This window comes from Spea bombifrons, chromosome 5 (genome assembly GCF_027358695.1).
Source record: "Spea bombifrons isolate aSpeBom1 chromosome 5, aSpeBom1.2.pri, whole genome shotgun sequence".
Lineage (NCBI taxonomy): Eukaryota > Metazoa > Chordata > Amphibia > Anura > Pelobatidae > Spea > Spea bombifrons.
The window spans coordinates 103,519,407-103,535,645 of NC_071091.1; the positions used below are offsets into that span (position 1 = coordinate 103,519,407).

Below are 16,239 nucleotides of genomic sequence, written 5' to 3' on the forward strand. Positions count from 1 at the left end.
CAGAGGGGCCGGAAGCGTATATACCCCGCAGAACGAGTAACGTGCCTTATCAGACGGAGCCCTAATCTTGTGGCCACAACATATTCCGCGTTAACTGCCAAGTGTTTGTCTCCTGCATGTGACTCCCTGCCGCCTCGCGAGTTATTACATCACACCGAGCGATGCCTATCAAGTGAAATGACATTAAAGCATTAACCCCTCCACGACCATTCATATACAGATTGTAAGCTCCTTTGAGCCGGGCCCTCCTCACCTGTTGTCTCTGTAAGTCAAATTGTTATGTCCTGCCCACCCATTGTACAGCGCTACGGAATTTGATGGCGCTATATAAAAGAATAAATAATACTATATAAAACATGCATTGTATTGGTGTATGGTCTGTCAAACAAGGAGATTCTGACCAAATAACCCTTCCAATGACCAATCCACCCCGAAACGGAAAAAAATAAACTCCTCCCACTTCATGACCTCGCGAAGCGGCTCCATATGCAAATAAAATAACGGCAGAGAATAATCTGCATATGGTAGAACTTCGTGATGTCATAGAGACAGATCAATATTGTTGCGCTATTGATTTCTTTTTAGAATTGGGTCAACATTCACAGTGTTTGTGGAATTAAATAGATGCCCCCCTCCCCTCCCCGCAGGGGTATATACTGTACATTACACAGAGCTAAAGCAGAAGTACTAATTAGAGCTTCTTCAAGTACCATGGGGGGGGTTGCAGACACCAACGTAGTCTTAGCAGAGCGACCCCTGTTCTGGTGGGGTTAGACCCCCGGCTCTCCCCGGCCAACTACTGAATCCCTTCCTACACGCAAAGCCCCCCCCCCCAACCAATCCGATCGCCACGCCCAAAACTACATATAGAATGTTATTAATGTTACAATTAACTATTTTAATGCCAACCGCAGGGGATCTTCAAAAACAAACTAATGAAAAAAGGGAAGGGAGAGAGAGATATATATATATATACACACACACACACACATATATAGCTATACATACACACGGTATATATCTATATACACACACACACAGTATATATCTATACACACACACATATATTTATTTATATAGAGATATGTATATATATATACATATATATATATATATATAAGTGAGAGAGAGCGCGATATATATATATATATATATATATATATATATATATATATATATATAGAGAGAGAGAGAGAGAGGTTTTATTCTTTATACAATATTTTTCAAACCATTTTTATGCAGTTTTAACTGCCAAACGTTGTTGGTCGGTGAGATTTAACGTGGAAAAAATAATCCCAAAACGAACTGAACTTAATTCAACGAACTGGACTCCTAGGACCGTTGCCTCTATATACCATGACGTACTATGGGGTCTTTAACCCTTTCTCATCTCAGCGGACGCCATTTCTGGGGCACATTGTTGACTTTTTTATTGGCTTTTCATGGTAGAAAAGGAAATGGCATTGGAGGTTATGTTATGGCGGTCACCCGCAGTAGGCCTTATGTATGTAAAGTTTAATCACCATGGTAACTACTAGATCGCTCCCGCTGACTGGAGTATTCTTTTGGTTGCTATGGTGATAAGACCACTTTTAAAACATAACTCACAGCGTCTGTAACGAGAACCCCACATAAAATCATGACTTTAAATACAGCGGCCCCCCTATCTGCCCCTCTCCCCTCCGAGCTCTGCGAACCCCACCGGACCTTCTGCTGCCCCCTTCTCCTCCTCTTCACGGCCCTGGCAGCTGTATTCGGTTATTGATTATGTTTTATATTTAATACCCATCCCTAACATGTTCAATCTCCCACATTGTGCAAACCTCTACCACTTCTGCTGGAACGCAGCTCCATTAAGCTCCCCCAGGACCAAGCCATCCATTGCATGCAGTCGCACAGCCGCTGCACCGCGTGTAGCACAATCACCCGTGTATCACCCATCATGCCTTCTCTCTGCACCTTTGGTTTTATAATTACACATCGCCGTGTCAGCGTGACATCACAGAGAAATATATATAGTAATTGTGGTATCAACCTCACCCACATAAGACAGAAGGGCGTGCTGAATATATTCCTTATTACTGAGAGGTCAGTAGATAAGTGGAGCAGCTTCCCAGCAGAAGTGGTAGAGGGTAATACATGCATGGGATAGACATACGGCTCCTGAATCTAAGACGAGACCAACGACTGATTAAGGTTTGAGTCGTTACAGCAGGAGAAACGGCCGACCAGAAGGGGATCACTATTATCTACTATTTATACAGCGCCAAAAACTCCCGCAGTGCTTCTTACAGTCCCTACATTCAAAGGGTCTGACAGAACTAGAAGTGACGGACTAAGACCCCTGATACATTCAGTAATGAGGGTCCGGCTTGGAAGAGCTGACATTATAGAAGCGGCAGGCGGAGGAGGCAGATACCGGGCGGAAACGGCTGCTTCTACAGAGTCCTGCCGGGGTTGTAGAGCACCGTCATGGCTGACCATATCCACCTGGATTACAAGGGGTTAACTGCGCTCGGCAGGGTGGGGGTTCAAAATCACAGCAATCAATGGAATTTTCGCTGGTTTCTATGGTGATAACATCACTTTTACAACTTTGCCCCAGAATGAGTTTTTATTCATGACCCCCGCATATATCTTTTTTTAGGGGGGTTTTGGGGGGGTAGTCATTCTGTGATCGGATAAACGCGTTGGGTAATTACGTGCGGGTCTCAGATTTATTACCGGAAAAAGGAGAATAAAGAAGAAAACCCATATTTATAGAAAATAAACGCGTAAAAAGAACATCTATTTGCCTTAACCCTGCGTTTCCCAAAGCGTCAGAGAGCCTCCGGCAGTTAACTAGTTAATGGCAGTCAGATAACGAACATTAAAAGTCTTTCATCTAAGCTGCAGCTAGGTGTGCATCGGAGCCCCTGGCCAGACTAGTTTGACAAATCCAGGACTGTTGGCAGCTATAGTGTTGCTTCTACAAGGTAAACAGGATTTAAAGGAAGTTGTTGGCCACAAACCGGGCAATAAATACAGCGGCGGCCCCCAGTTTCTGGCCCTCAGACAAGCTCTGCATTTGGCATCCCGTTTTCAGCATGTCACAGAACCCGCTGCCCGGACCCCCATCGGCTTAAACCGTCTACACTGCCCTGATTATATAGAACACCCCAACTCCCACGACACTCAGCCACGCCTGGAGTACCCAAGCCTGATATCAGGGGGTCAGAGTCACTCAAGGCGAAGACAGGACGAGAATTTGGGAGAAGCTTTATCTGGAGCCCAAGAGCCTGCGCCAACTCAGAGGGGTCTATTCACTAGAGCAGGAGCGATGCAGTTTCCACTTACTGGAGTGTATTCACTAACCAGAGCGTCGTGGGGTTAACTCCCTCGCTTCACTCTTTCACACCGGCCGGTTTCACCTGAATAATAAAAAGTTAAGGCGCTGAGACCAAAAACATCATGCGCCTGCTGGCTTTAGTGAATAGACCCTGCTAAGCGTTATGGAGACCACCATCTGCCTTAATAATGCATGATAAAGGGACATGCAGCTCTCCTGCAAAGCCCACCTTAGTGAATACACCACAGGGGTCTCATCGGCCTCAGATTGAGTTATAAAAACCCGGGGAGTTTCCACCTGTGAGCGTCACTAACCCCATAACTGGGCCCTGTAACAGGCATTATACATCTCATGGCCCCTAACCCGCCCGCCTTCATAGGGGGTAATGCATGAAATGGGGAGCCCCTCGATGACGGGGGTGGGGTGAGCTGAGCAGGTGGCTCGGCACACGGCTCATTACGCTGACGGCTCCACCTGTTCCAAACTCGTCTGAGGAGATCCTGAAAACCTGTGCCATACACAGAATTACCCGTCCTCAGCCTCTCCTCAGAAGCAAATCAGTGACATATACTGTGTGATGTAGTTAAAGCAGCGAGCTGGCCCTGTGTAATGTATAATTAAATCAATGAGACGCCCTGTATCATATGTATGTATAATTAAATCAATAAACTGGCCCTGTAAAATGTATAGTGAAAGCAACTAGACGTCCTGTATAAGCTGGCCCTGTATAATGTATAATTAAGTCAGCCAGCTCAGCCCTGCTTGGGGGAGACGCTCAGCGGGGTTGGTTTTTGAAGCTGCAGCTAAACGCTTCACATCATCACTGCATTCAGATTTATGTAGACACAGATCGGCCCCATTCGGCCCCCGTCTAGTCGCTGGTTTCTCCTGCTGTAAAGACTCAGACCTTAATCAGTCGTTGGTCTCGTCTTCAGGAGCCGTATGTCTGTCCCATGCGTGTTTAATCCCTTCACTGTATTACCCTCTACCACTTCTGCTGGGAGGCTGCTCTACTTATCCACCACCCTCTCAGTAAAGTAACGCTTCCTTACATTCCAGCTTCTTGTTCTAAATTCTCTCCTCCTTTGGAATGGACTTCCCTTCCATAAAATTCTTTTAAAATATACTTTCTTCCAACAAATGCTAATGAAATACATTCTAATAAGTAAAGCCAACTCACACGGGGTTAAAAGATTGAATTAGTGTGAATTTCAACACCTAGAAACTTTTTACATTTAAAGCCCCCCCCTTATGGTTTAATAGGTGTTTTAGCTGCAGGTGTTTGCGGGGGAGGGGCGGGATACAAATTATCTAAAGATTCTAAGTTATGAATATCGCTGAAAGGCTAAACATTTTCTTCCCCATCTAAATTGTGCAATAAGAAGGGCTGAGCTGGCCCTGTATAATGCATTGCTAAATCAGCAAGATGACCATTAATAATAATAATAATAATAATACATTTTAAAAAAACTCTCCCCATATTAACTATACATTGTACGGGGACAGCTCAGCCCTTAAAGAAGTTTACTGGGGTCGACCGTTCATAAAGCAAAGTCTGGCTGCCCTGAGCCTGTATAATTCATACACACAACTGATTGACTTATATAGTTTAGATTATACATGCTGCCCCGCACAGGAGTGCCAAGGATTGCTCTTTAGTAGCTGTAACTACTACTTTAGGTTAACATAATAAGATATAAGTCCATCAAAGTTTAACGTCGCTGTTGATCCAGAAGAAGACAAAAGCCCCCCAAATCCTATTTGCCCCTAAATCTGCCCCGTGCATGTTTAACTCATCTCACCTGCGCTTCACACGATGTATGATGTATAATGATCTATAACATACTACGCTCCCTGATCACAATGACAATCAGCTGGGATGAATGCAGCTCATGCTTTATAAACCCCCAGGGCTGGGAGCTGCCCTGCCGGAGAGTAGGAGAAAGCTGAAGCGTGTGAAGCTGCAGAGAGAAGGAGAACTTGGGCATCATGACTGACAAGTGCAATCAGAAGCCTCACCTCAATGTGGTCATCATTGGGCATGTGGACTCTGGGAAGTCCACCACCACCGGGCACCTCATCTACAAGTGTGGGGGGTTTGACCCAAGAGCTCTGGAGAAGGTGGAGGTGGCCGCCAGCCAGGTGGGTCCTGCTACCTGTGTGGGGGGGGGGGTCCTGCTACGTTGTAGTTGGTTGCTGTTGTCTTTTATATTCCCCGGGTTTGGGTTTGCCATGTAGAGCTACTGGTTGGGGTTATTTAATCTGGAGGTATGTAAGGGGTGATAATGCTGTCCTGTGTGTGATAGGCGTTGACTAAGCATAAGGGGTTAAATGTGTATTTTCTGTAATTCTTACCAACTGGTCTGTGGGGACACAAACTGGTGGAACTGTGGCTTAATGGGCTGGGAATTTGGGTTATGGTGGCTGCTCAGATTCTTTAGACCTTAATTGCCCCTATCTGTATACCCCTGGGGTGCCTCTGGTGCATGAGCTGATAAATGCCCAAACCCATGGCTGGGTAATGAACTGGAGGGTTTAGTTTGACCTGTAATAATTCTAGGTAATCTGTGCATAATCCACTACTGCTTGTTATCTGTGTCTGGTTCCTTCACTCGTTGTGTACCCTTGGGTAGCTCAGTGCCCCGTGTTTTTGGGGTGTTGCATACATGGCATCTTCTCTACTTTGGGGTGAAGGGCCACTATTGTAACATAAATGAGGCTTCATACCCTGTACTGGGTCCCAGAAAGCTTCCTTAACTCTGCCTTCCTAGTTTTCTTTCTTCCAACATATCTCAGGAGTTGTGCTGCTTGTGGACTATTTCCTTTACCGTTCTATAATGGAATCGAGGAACATGTATTATCTCTACAAACCATGTGATGCCTGTTCTTGTTATCTTCAGATCGGGAAAAGCTCATTCAAGTTCGCCTGGATCCTGGATAAGCTGAAAGCCGAGCGAGAACGTGGAATAACGATTGATATCTCCCTCTGCAAGTTCCAGACCAACAGGTTTACCATAACCATTATCGATGCCCCCGGACACCGGGACTTCATCAAGAACATGATCACGGGAACATCCCAAGTACGCCTGTGTCTGGAACGCTTTGGGTTTGTAACCATGGCAGTAAACTCTGGGAATCCTAAGTAACTGTAGCCTTCTTCTTCTAGGCCGATGTCGCTCTTCTCGTTGTCTCCGCTGCCAGTGGAGAGTTTGAAGCTGGTGTGTCGCGAAACGGCCAAACCAGAGAACATGCGCTTCTGGCGTACACCATGGGGGTCAAACAGCTCGTCGTGTGCGTCAACAAAATGGACATGACTGACCCTCCGTACAGCCAGAAGAGGTTTGAAGAAGTGGTGAAGAACGTGACCGTGTACCTCAAAAAGATCGGCTACAATCCGGCCACCATCCCGTTTATCCCAGTGTCGGGGTGGACAGGAGAAAATATAGCGTTGCCAAGCCAGAAGGTACTGCTTTTCGTAGAGCAACTAAGTTCCAACTTTATCTAAAGAATATTCAATCATTTGCATGAATTAAAACTCCTGATTCGATCCTAAATTAAGTGCGTGAGGAACGATTCTGACCATAATTATCTATCTCGCCTCCCCAGATGGGCTGGTTCAAAGGTTGGAAAGTAAAACGAAAGGATGGCTTCACTAAAGGTCAATCCCTTCTCGAGGTCCTGGACTCTCTCGTTCCACCGGTGCGCCCAGCCAACAAGCCGCTGAGATTGCCTCTCCAAGATGTCTACAAGATAGGTGGTAAGAATTCCTCAAGTTGCTTAAAAGGTCTACTTTATGATTTGGGTCAGGTATTTTTTTTATATATTTGACTCCCATGTGGTGACGATTTAATGGAATGCTATCAGGTTCTAAGAATATTTGGTGATTTTTATCACAATTGTGGGGAACATCATGAATAAACTTTGTTCAGTTGGGTGATTACTGGGATTAAGCCCATCAAGGTGGTTTATTGAACGGTACGTTGACCTGGTAGGTTCAGGAAACCTTTGTTGGGAACATGTTGGTCCTGATTTCTTTACGTGATGTGGGATATATTCCAAGGTAGTGACAGGATGATACCAGGTATGCTTAGAAAGCGTGGGTCCTAAACTGCTATGATCCACAATGGGGGGGGGGCAAATGTGTCCTTCTGATGGCTGGATCTAATATAGTTGCCAAAACTAGAGGGCATCCTTTCTATTAGGTGTATGTGTAGCTTATCTGAGTATGAAACCTTACAGCAGCTGAACTTAAAAGCAAAGTCCAGTTGACAAAACTGTCCATGTTTGTCCAGGAATCGGCACGGTCCCGGTGGGAAAGATAGAGACTGGGATTCTCAAACCTGGGATGACCATCTCGTTCGCTCCATCGGGCTTCACTGCAGAAGTGAAATCCATAGAGATGCATCATGAGCCGGTTCAGACGGCGTTCCCGGGTTACAACATTGGCTTCAACGTCAAGAACATCGCTGTCAAAAGTCTGAAACGTGGCAATGTGGCTGGGAATTCCAAGAGTGACCCACCTACTGATGCCTCCAGCTTTACTGCCCAGGTACCACATAGTCTTGGGTCTAACGTATCTTTAAAAAGTGCGGCCAAATCTAACCTTGAGTCTCCTTGTGCCGCTCTAGCTGGAAAATGCTCAGGTGTAAAATAGAGCATGATAGCCACACCAGCAGCAAACTGCACCAAGGACCCTCCATGCTCGAAGCATGTGAACTCCTGGATAGCCACGGCATGCCTTCTCCACCATTGTTGGCAACTGGGCACCACGGCCATTAAACGGCTTGAACAGTAGCGCCAGACTACTACATCCACCCTTACTTCTGTGTATCTGACTGCAGATTGTCATGTCTTCTGATTATTCTAGGTGATCATCCTCAACCATCCTGGGTTCATCAAGGCTGGGTATTCGCCGGTCATAGACTGCCACACGGCACACACGACGTGCCAATTTGCCGAGCTCCAGGAGAAGATAGACAGGCGGTCTGGTAAAAAGCTTGAGGACAATCCTTTAGCTCTGAAATCCGGCGATGCCGCCATTATAAGACTGAAGCCCATCAAACCCTTCTGCGTGGAACGCTTCTTTGACTATCCACCCCTAGGTCAGTGTCTCTCGTAGGGAAACCTGAAAAGCTGTCTAAGACTAGTAACAGTTACCGAGCCCCCCAGGTTATTTGGCTCTCATTGGGTTTTATTTCTTTCCCAGGACGGTTTGCCGCTCGTGATCTGAAGCAGACGGTTGCCGTTGGGGTCGTGAAGTCTGTGGAACGTAAAGCTAGTGCAGCGGCAAAAAGGCAAGCGCAGAAACCGGTGCTGGTGAAATAATCCATATCCCGAAGGGCCACGCGAGAGAAGCCCAACGTGTTTAAAGCCAGGCTGGCTATCTTTATTTTGGATCTTTCTAGAAATTCTTCTAAAGGCTGGATGTGGTGACCGGTGGGAATTACAGCCGGTATCTTTGTTTTCTGTAAGCGGGTACAGATATTTAATTTGATGTAAGAAATCAGCAAATTGGTATTCTACATGTTTATTTATTTCATTCAATAAACACTTATAGCAAGAATCATGTTTCCAGTCTTCGGGGCACCTTTTCTTGTATTTCTTCAGTTGTAGTTTCAGCAGATCCACACCGATAGACTTTATGAAGATCCAACCATACTGACCTTCTGGGGCAGGATGAGCTTGGCTGGCCCTGTATAATGTATACTTAAATCAATGCAATTTCCTCATTCTACTAATCTAATTCTGCGTTAGAGGGTCAGCTCTGTCATTCCTGTTGGTGGAATCTAAGTGTTGGCCCTTCCAAACAAATGGTGACAGGAAGGCATTAGAACTAAAACTCCTGCCGCTCTTAAGACTAGATAACTGCCCCGTTTATTACAGAGCCTCTGATTGGCACGGTGGGTTTCATGTTAATTATGGGAATTTGGTGGTCTTGGATTGAGAGTTTAATTCTTGGCCATGCAGGAACAAATGGTATTTCTTGAGATTGATGCCAATGACTATCATGGCACGAAATGTCGGATTTCACTTCCTGCATCTCACCGAACGATCTATCGTAGCTTTAAGTCACAGGCACACGCATGTACAGCTGCATTCAGAAACATGCATGTGATGCTCCAGCCCTTCATACCCTGCAGCCTCAGCAAAAACCACCAGTGTCCATCAGCCAGAACAACCCTCCTACAGGGCAGATCATCGATTTGGGCCAAATCACTCGTTTCACGTGCAGGTGACTCGCTATCTGCCCCCTCCGACCTGGTGCTGATTACCCAAAAAATCTCATTCTTAACCTGAGAACGGTTGCCGAGGATATGAAAGTCATGCCGGGGTATTTGATCAGAGTCTGGGTGGATGCCTTTATTTAGAACCCCAGCCTTAATTAAGGATTCAATTTAGCTGGAAACTGTCTCCACTGAAAGACTACGCCAGCGCAAGACTAGATTGTAAGCTCCTGTGAGCAGGGCCTTCACCTGTCTACCCTTTGTACAGCACTGTGGCATATATCTAGGCAATGTACTTACAATCAGCCATTTATATTATACAATCAGGGGCTTTTCCAGCATTTAAGTGATCCAGAAAGCAAATCCTTCAGAGGATGTCGTCGCCCTCTTGTGGTTATCAGACATCAAATTCTGCTTAATTTGATATAAAGTAAATCTGAATAATTTCTTTGGCATTAAGCACAAACTATATTAATAAAGTGTCAATCAAATTTATCAATAAAAATTGTGATATAGAGCTAACATCCCATACTATCACAAAAGATTGTAAGCTTGCGAGCCGAGCCTCTCCACCTAATGTATCGGTTTGTCAGACCCCTTGAATATATGGATTGTATTAAGTGCTGGCGCTATATAAGTAAAAGGAAAAAAAAACTCTTAAATATTATATTTGTTTTATATAACTTCCTACACATCACATCCTGCTTACCAGCTCCTCAGGGCTGCAGTATTTACGTAGCACCATCACATTCCGAAAAGCTTTAAAATCGTACAATGTCACATTATCCATCGCTGCAGAATGAATAAAAAAAAAAAACTTCTGCGCCTTTCATTTAATCGAAAATGAAATGAGATAGAAACAGCTTTTTTCATAAAATAAAATGTTCATATAAACGAAAGCCTCAACTATTGCTGTTATAGATATAATTGTAAGCTCTGTTGCCCACTTTGTGATATCCTGTTCATCCATTGTACAGCGCTGTAGAATATGGTGGCGCTATATGTATCAATACATAACATTTCATAATAGATTAAGCGATACCTTCACCCCCCCCACACACACAAAAAAGCAATCTCCGTTGGTTTCATGTAATTTTAAAACAATTTTATTAATTTTTAATACGGAATGATTAATAAAATCAGCTCTCGACTTTGCACCAAAAACAGCGTACGGTACCATGAAAAACCGAGCAAGGCGATAATTACCTAAAACCTCTGTTCACCTAATTTGCAGTTTTCCCGCTGGGTAACGTTTGATATGACACGGCCGCTGCGTATTGCTGATATTCTTGCAAATAAATAATTCTGGATTTTTTTTTTTCCATGCAAAGTCTTAAAAGACGGGTTATGTTTGGGTTTTATAACCAGAGCCATTCAATGAATAAAAACTGAAAACTAATCCAATGTCTCCTCGCCTCGGATGTTAAAAATGTACTAGGAACTATAAATATATATTTTTTTACATGCAGAAAGTTTTATGTGCATTAAAAACAATAGTAAGTATATTTCCTCAAATGGAATTAAAAAAAAAAAAAAAAAAAAAAAAAAATTAAAAAAAGTGCACATTAATTAAAAAAAAAAAAGCAGAAAATTACCAGCGGCTAATATTTCAAATAAAAAAATAATAAAAAATAAATCTAGTGATTGTAACACTGTCAACATGACAAGGAAATTAATGTTTTTCCATTAAGTGGATTCCCCCACCCCCCTGCTAGCTAGAAAATTTACCACAGATCAAACACATCAAGGATCCAAGACATTTAATGATAGTCCGCCTAGGGCCGTAGAATCCGGCAACAGCCCTAGGGGCCTATTAACTCCTCGCTTCCTGCCACAGAGCTAATAATACAGCGTTAAAAGTATTTCTAAGCTTCTATTTGCCTAACAATATACATAAAAATATTCAACTTAACTTCGAATCTATGAATAATTTATGGTACAGATTAAATTATTTATAAAAAAAAAAAAAAAAAAAAACACGAAAAAGAAAAAAATACACTAAAAAAAATATCAATTTAAAAAAATAAAAAATAAATGTACATAGGCATAGTACTTGAGCTATTTATTTGGGGGGAGTCTGAGGACCTTCCCCCATCGGATCCAAGCCGGAGATAAGTAATACTGTTGTCTATTTCACAGAATTCCCTCGGTTGATTTCCTTTTGACGGCCCAAGACGAGAGTACGACTAGTTCTGTCCCTGCTTGAAAGGCAGTTGGTTTCAAGTATGACGGAACGGTCCTTAGAAACGCATGCATAATGTAAACAGACTATATCGTAGCGATCGCTAGTTTAAGGTCCGATGAATCTAACCGGAAATGTCATTTTTATATATATATGTATATATTTATATGTATATTTTATATGTATATACTTCTGATAAAAGAAGCCATTAGTAGAAATATATTTTGCTTTCACTACTAGTAGCAAAGTAATAAGGATGTCGCTCAAAGGCAGAAAAACCTCTTCCCGGCAAAAAAACAAACAAGAACACGCGGGCACATCGATACGACCAATACTCGAAAAACTATACCTGAACTTGCCTTTTCTTAATAAATACTTCACTTTGTTGCTGGCGGGTTTGAAGCGCCCGACGCGTCCTTCTGAGACACGTCTTTAACTACAGACGCGGACGCCATTAAGGACCGGAGCGTTAAAGGTGCTCTATAAAGTAATCTGTATACCGCTGGAATATAAATATAGATTAGGAATACTGTATTGGGGGGGTTATAGGCTTTGGGAGACCACATATATCGGGCATATCCCATCTAGCACGATCTGTATACGGTGCCACAGGGCGAGGACCCAAAAGACACGGGTCGTTATTTAGTTTTCCCTTTGATCCGTACACTTGCTTGTTAGGATTTTTAATTTGGACGCTGTTTAGGTAACAGAGCCCTTGCAGTCTGTCAGGCGCCAAAGAGAAGTGCAATTAACACAACGTTAAGCTTTGCTTACCTCCCCAGCACTGAGAGAGAGAGAGAAGAGAGAGAGAGAGAGAGAGAGAGAGGAGAGAGAGAGAGAGAGAGAGAGAGAGAGAGCGAGAGAGAGAGAGAGAGAGAGAGAGAGAGAGAGAGAGAGAGAGAGAGAGAGAGAGAGAGAGAGAGAGAGAGAGAGAGAGAGAGAGAGAGAGAGAGAGAGAGAAGAGAGAGAGAGAGAGAGAGAGAGAGAGAGAGAGAGAGAGAGAGAGAGCAGAACGAGGCAGCAGGTGCTTGGATTGCTGGCATTACGTATGCGCAGAGCATGAAGACGTGAGGAAGGAATGATAGGAGTTTTTGAGCTCAGGGAGATGCCCTCATCCCCATCAATGACTTTCTTGGGATCTATTTTAATACTGGCAAAGGCAGAATATAACATGGTACATTTACAACACGTATAGAGCGCGGCACACTATGTAGGTATTGGATGAAAGTGGACTTTGTAACAGCAGCGTATATACAACATGGACCACAGGAACGCGAGGAAACACAGCCAGAAGCTAAAACAAAGGAGGACGACACGTCACGCGGATCTATCTACTCTGACAATATGTGGACGAACGACACCGGGAAGACTCCTTTTCTATCTGGATGTCCTTCGACGTGGCCGATCTAGAAGAAAAGAGAAATGGGTTACACGGGACGCTCAGCGAACCAGAGGAGGAACCTGGGAGAATCGTACTCGGCATCCGGCGCTACGTACCCACCACTCCTGGTCCTCCTCGCCGGTAACTATAATCACCTCTCCCTCTACAAACGTCAGCTCGTCGTCGTTGTCCGCCTGGCAATCATAAATCGTTTTCACTCGTTTCAATTTGCCTTTCCCCTGAAATGAAAAAAAAGAAAGAAAAATATACGTTAATACAAATAAACGATAAATAAGGTTCATTGTCACATATCATGAATTTAAAAAATACATGAAAGGGTTACCGCGCTCATCATTTTAAATGCATGCGATAGCTGAGGGGTCTCTTTAAATTCACGCGGTGTCGCCCGTTACAAATGCATGGGAGTATTTATCTTCGAGCAGCCAATCAGTGGCGAGAATCGCCGCACCAGGGAGGAGGCAGGAAGCTGCAGCATCTCCCTAAGGGTAAGTACCCCAAAAATAGCTTAATGTGCATTCTGGCAGAGTCATTAAACTGTCCCTTTAATGTTTGGGCTTTCAATGATCTGTGACACCAGTTTTTTTAGATTTGACTCATTGAAAACTAATTATTTCTCCCAAAACAGCAAAGATCACAATATATATATATATATTTAACATATTTAGTCCCTGATCTAATATTCGACGTCTATTCACACTACAAAGTATAAAAAAAATCATAATAATACATTTAACAAGCTTTTCTGGATTAAAATGCGGGGTGTCAGAATTCCTGTGATCAGTGGCAGCTTTAACACCATAACAAAAAGGCCATTCAAAAAAATAACAAATATGGTATAGTCTGGGTAATGTGGAGATCATCCCCTTATAATTTTAGGGCGGAATGGTCTGCGGCTCCACTTAGACTAAATATGAATTGCTCTCTCCGGTATGTTAATTAGCAGATCTGTTATTTCCGCCAAAGGGTTAATCAGGCAGAGGAGTCCGTTCACTAAGGGGTGAGTTGACAGGACAGTCAAGGTCTCTTCTCCCATTGAACTACACATTATACAGGGCCACAATTATTAACGTGGCACGAATGCGACATGATTGGAGAATTGTTTCTAGGAAGTGTACTAGGAATAATAATAATTAATTCATTCTGCAGAGTAGGTGGGATGACACCTTCCAGACAATCCACCGATACCCAGCAGAGCAGGGATCGTAGAAACACACCGTGTTGATTTTTCTGGGCAGTGGCACGGGGGTCTCTGGAAGAGGCGGCGGACCATCGCTGGAAGGCTCCGGAACCTGCTTCTGGACGGGGCTGTGGTCGGCCGGCTGCGAGTTCTGATTCCCATCCAGCGGCTGAGAGTTTTGGTGAATCTCTGGAGGATGAGGCTTGGGATGGAAGTCTGCCACGGGCGCCTTGGGCAATATGTCACCCAGATTGGGCTTAGGTGGGAGATCTTTCAACTGCGGCTTCGGAGGCAAATCCCCGAGTTGTGGTTTAGGGGGCAAATCTCCTAAATGCGGTTTAGGGGGCAATTCCCCCGGCTTCGGTGGGAGATCTCCGGCGTGGGGCTTCTGGACGATTTCCGAAGGCTGGGGTCTCTGTACGATTTCCGAAGGCTGGGGTCTCTGTACGATTTCCGAAGGCTGGGGTCTCTGTACGATTTCCGAAGGCTGGGGTTTGGGTGGAAGATCGGCAAGTTGTGGCTTCTGAGGCAAATCTCCAGATTGTGGAGATTTCTGGAAGATGTCCGTTTGCTGGTTGTATTTGTCCATCGAGAGATGATGAGTGGTGTCTATTTTCCTAAGTGCCACTTTACAACAAAAAATAAAGAAAGAAACGTTAACGTCATTATCACATAAACTGTCTCCCGAAATAAAGAAGACATTTATTGTCTCTAATCCATGTGATGATACATTCTATGTAAGGAGTCGCAACAGATCACACGACGTTGTACTCGTTCTATAATCTCATTCTATTAAAGAGAAGCCTAAGATCTGTTATTGGAAGTACAAAAAAGGTTATATGTTGATTACATTATATAATGGAGGCATTCCATTTAGAATCATCACTGCATAACTAGGAAGCTCTACAGATAACGCATTTACCGTATTTGCTCGATTATAAGATGAGGTTTTTTTCAGAGCAAATGCTGTCTGATTACAAGACTAAGATCCAGATCCCCCGCAGCACTGCAGGGACCTGGATACCCTCTCCGGCAGCCGGTGGAGGTCTGTGCGATGCGCGCAGACAACCTCCGCTTCTGCCAAGGCTTCTATGATGACCTTTTGGTGCTCATTCATAGAAGCACCGGCGGATGTGCCGGCAGCAGCAGCGGAGGTTGTCTGCGCGCATCAAGGAATCTGAAGCACGGGGAGAAGTTTAGGGAAGCACTGGTAAGTCGGGGGAAGGTAAGAGTGGCATATGGGAGGGTATAAGGGCTTTCTGGAGGCAGTGTGGCATATAGGGGGTTAAAAAGAATATCAGGGAGGCAGAGTGGCATAAAACGGGGGTATAAGGCATATCTGGGGGGCAGATGTGCATAACTGGGGGGCAGGTTGGTAAATAAAAGGAATTTTTTTTAAAAAAAAATCATTTTTCTCAATCATAGTTTTTATTAAATATGAAAAAATAGTTTATATGAATTAACATTTACTGGTAAAACTTTTTTCCTATAGGGTCGTCTTATATTCAGGCTTTTTCTTTTTTTTCTAAACGAATATTCAAATTTTGGGGGGTCGTCTTATAATCGAGTAAATACGGTATATATATATATATTACTCAACAGCATTATTTATTATTAACACTCAACCTGATGACATTACGTGGAAAGTCTACATACTCAAGACTTACCTTTTTGAGGTAGTTTTGGCAGAACTCTTGGGCCCAAAGCAGTCTTTGCGCTACCGGTGCTAAAAAAATAATAATAATCAAATAAATATTTTCATCATTTAGTTGCTTAGTCTATTTTCATCATGATTTCCGTTGAGAAGGTTAAAACCCCTAAACATCTTTTCAGTAGATCCGTCACGAGAGTAAATAAGGACAGCAAAGTACTTTATATGATACGATCTGCCGCATCCGCCGCTCTTCTTCTGGGAACGCGACCCCT

At 43.8% G+C, this 16,239-nt stretch overlaps 2 protein-coding genes across 2 annotated transcripts in view; one reads left to right on the top strand and one right to left on the bottom strand.

Annotated features, from left to right (window-relative positions):
* Window positions 1–5,317: 5,317 nt before the first annotated feature.
* Window positions 5,318–8,653, top strand: LOC128496559 (elongation factor 1-alpha). Its single transcript, XM_053466238.1, has 7 exons — window positions 5,318–5,470; window positions 6,229–6,408; window positions 6,495–6,791; window positions 6,935–7,085; window positions 7,621–7,877; window positions 8,196–8,430; window positions 8,535–8,653. The coding sequence occupies exons 1-7, from the start codon at window positions 5,318–5,320 to the stop codon at window positions 8,651–8,653; spliced, it is 1,392 nt and encodes a 463-aa protein (XP_053322213.1).
* Window positions 8,654–12,858: 4,205 nt separating this feature from the next.
* The window catches only part of ASAP1 (ArfGAP with SH3 domain, ankyrin repeat and PH domain 1), a 71,991-nt gene continuing 68,610 nt past the window's right edge, over window positions 12,859–16,239 (bottom strand). Inside the window, exons 27-31 of the mRNA XM_053466714.1 lie at window positions 15,981–16,039; window positions 14,789–14,940; window positions 14,351–14,719; window positions 13,232–13,354; window positions 12,859–13,140 (exon numbers count right to left, since the gene is read on the bottom strand). Coding sequence (XP_053322689.1) covers window positions 13,066–13,140; window positions 13,232–13,354; window positions 14,351–14,719; window positions 14,789–14,940; window positions 15,981–16,039 — 778 coding nt within the window. The 3' untranslated portion in view covers window positions 12,859–13,065. The remainder of the gene's footprint in view (window positions 13,141–13,231; window positions 13,355–14,350; window positions 14,720–14,788; window positions 14,941–15,980; window positions 16,040–16,239) is intronic.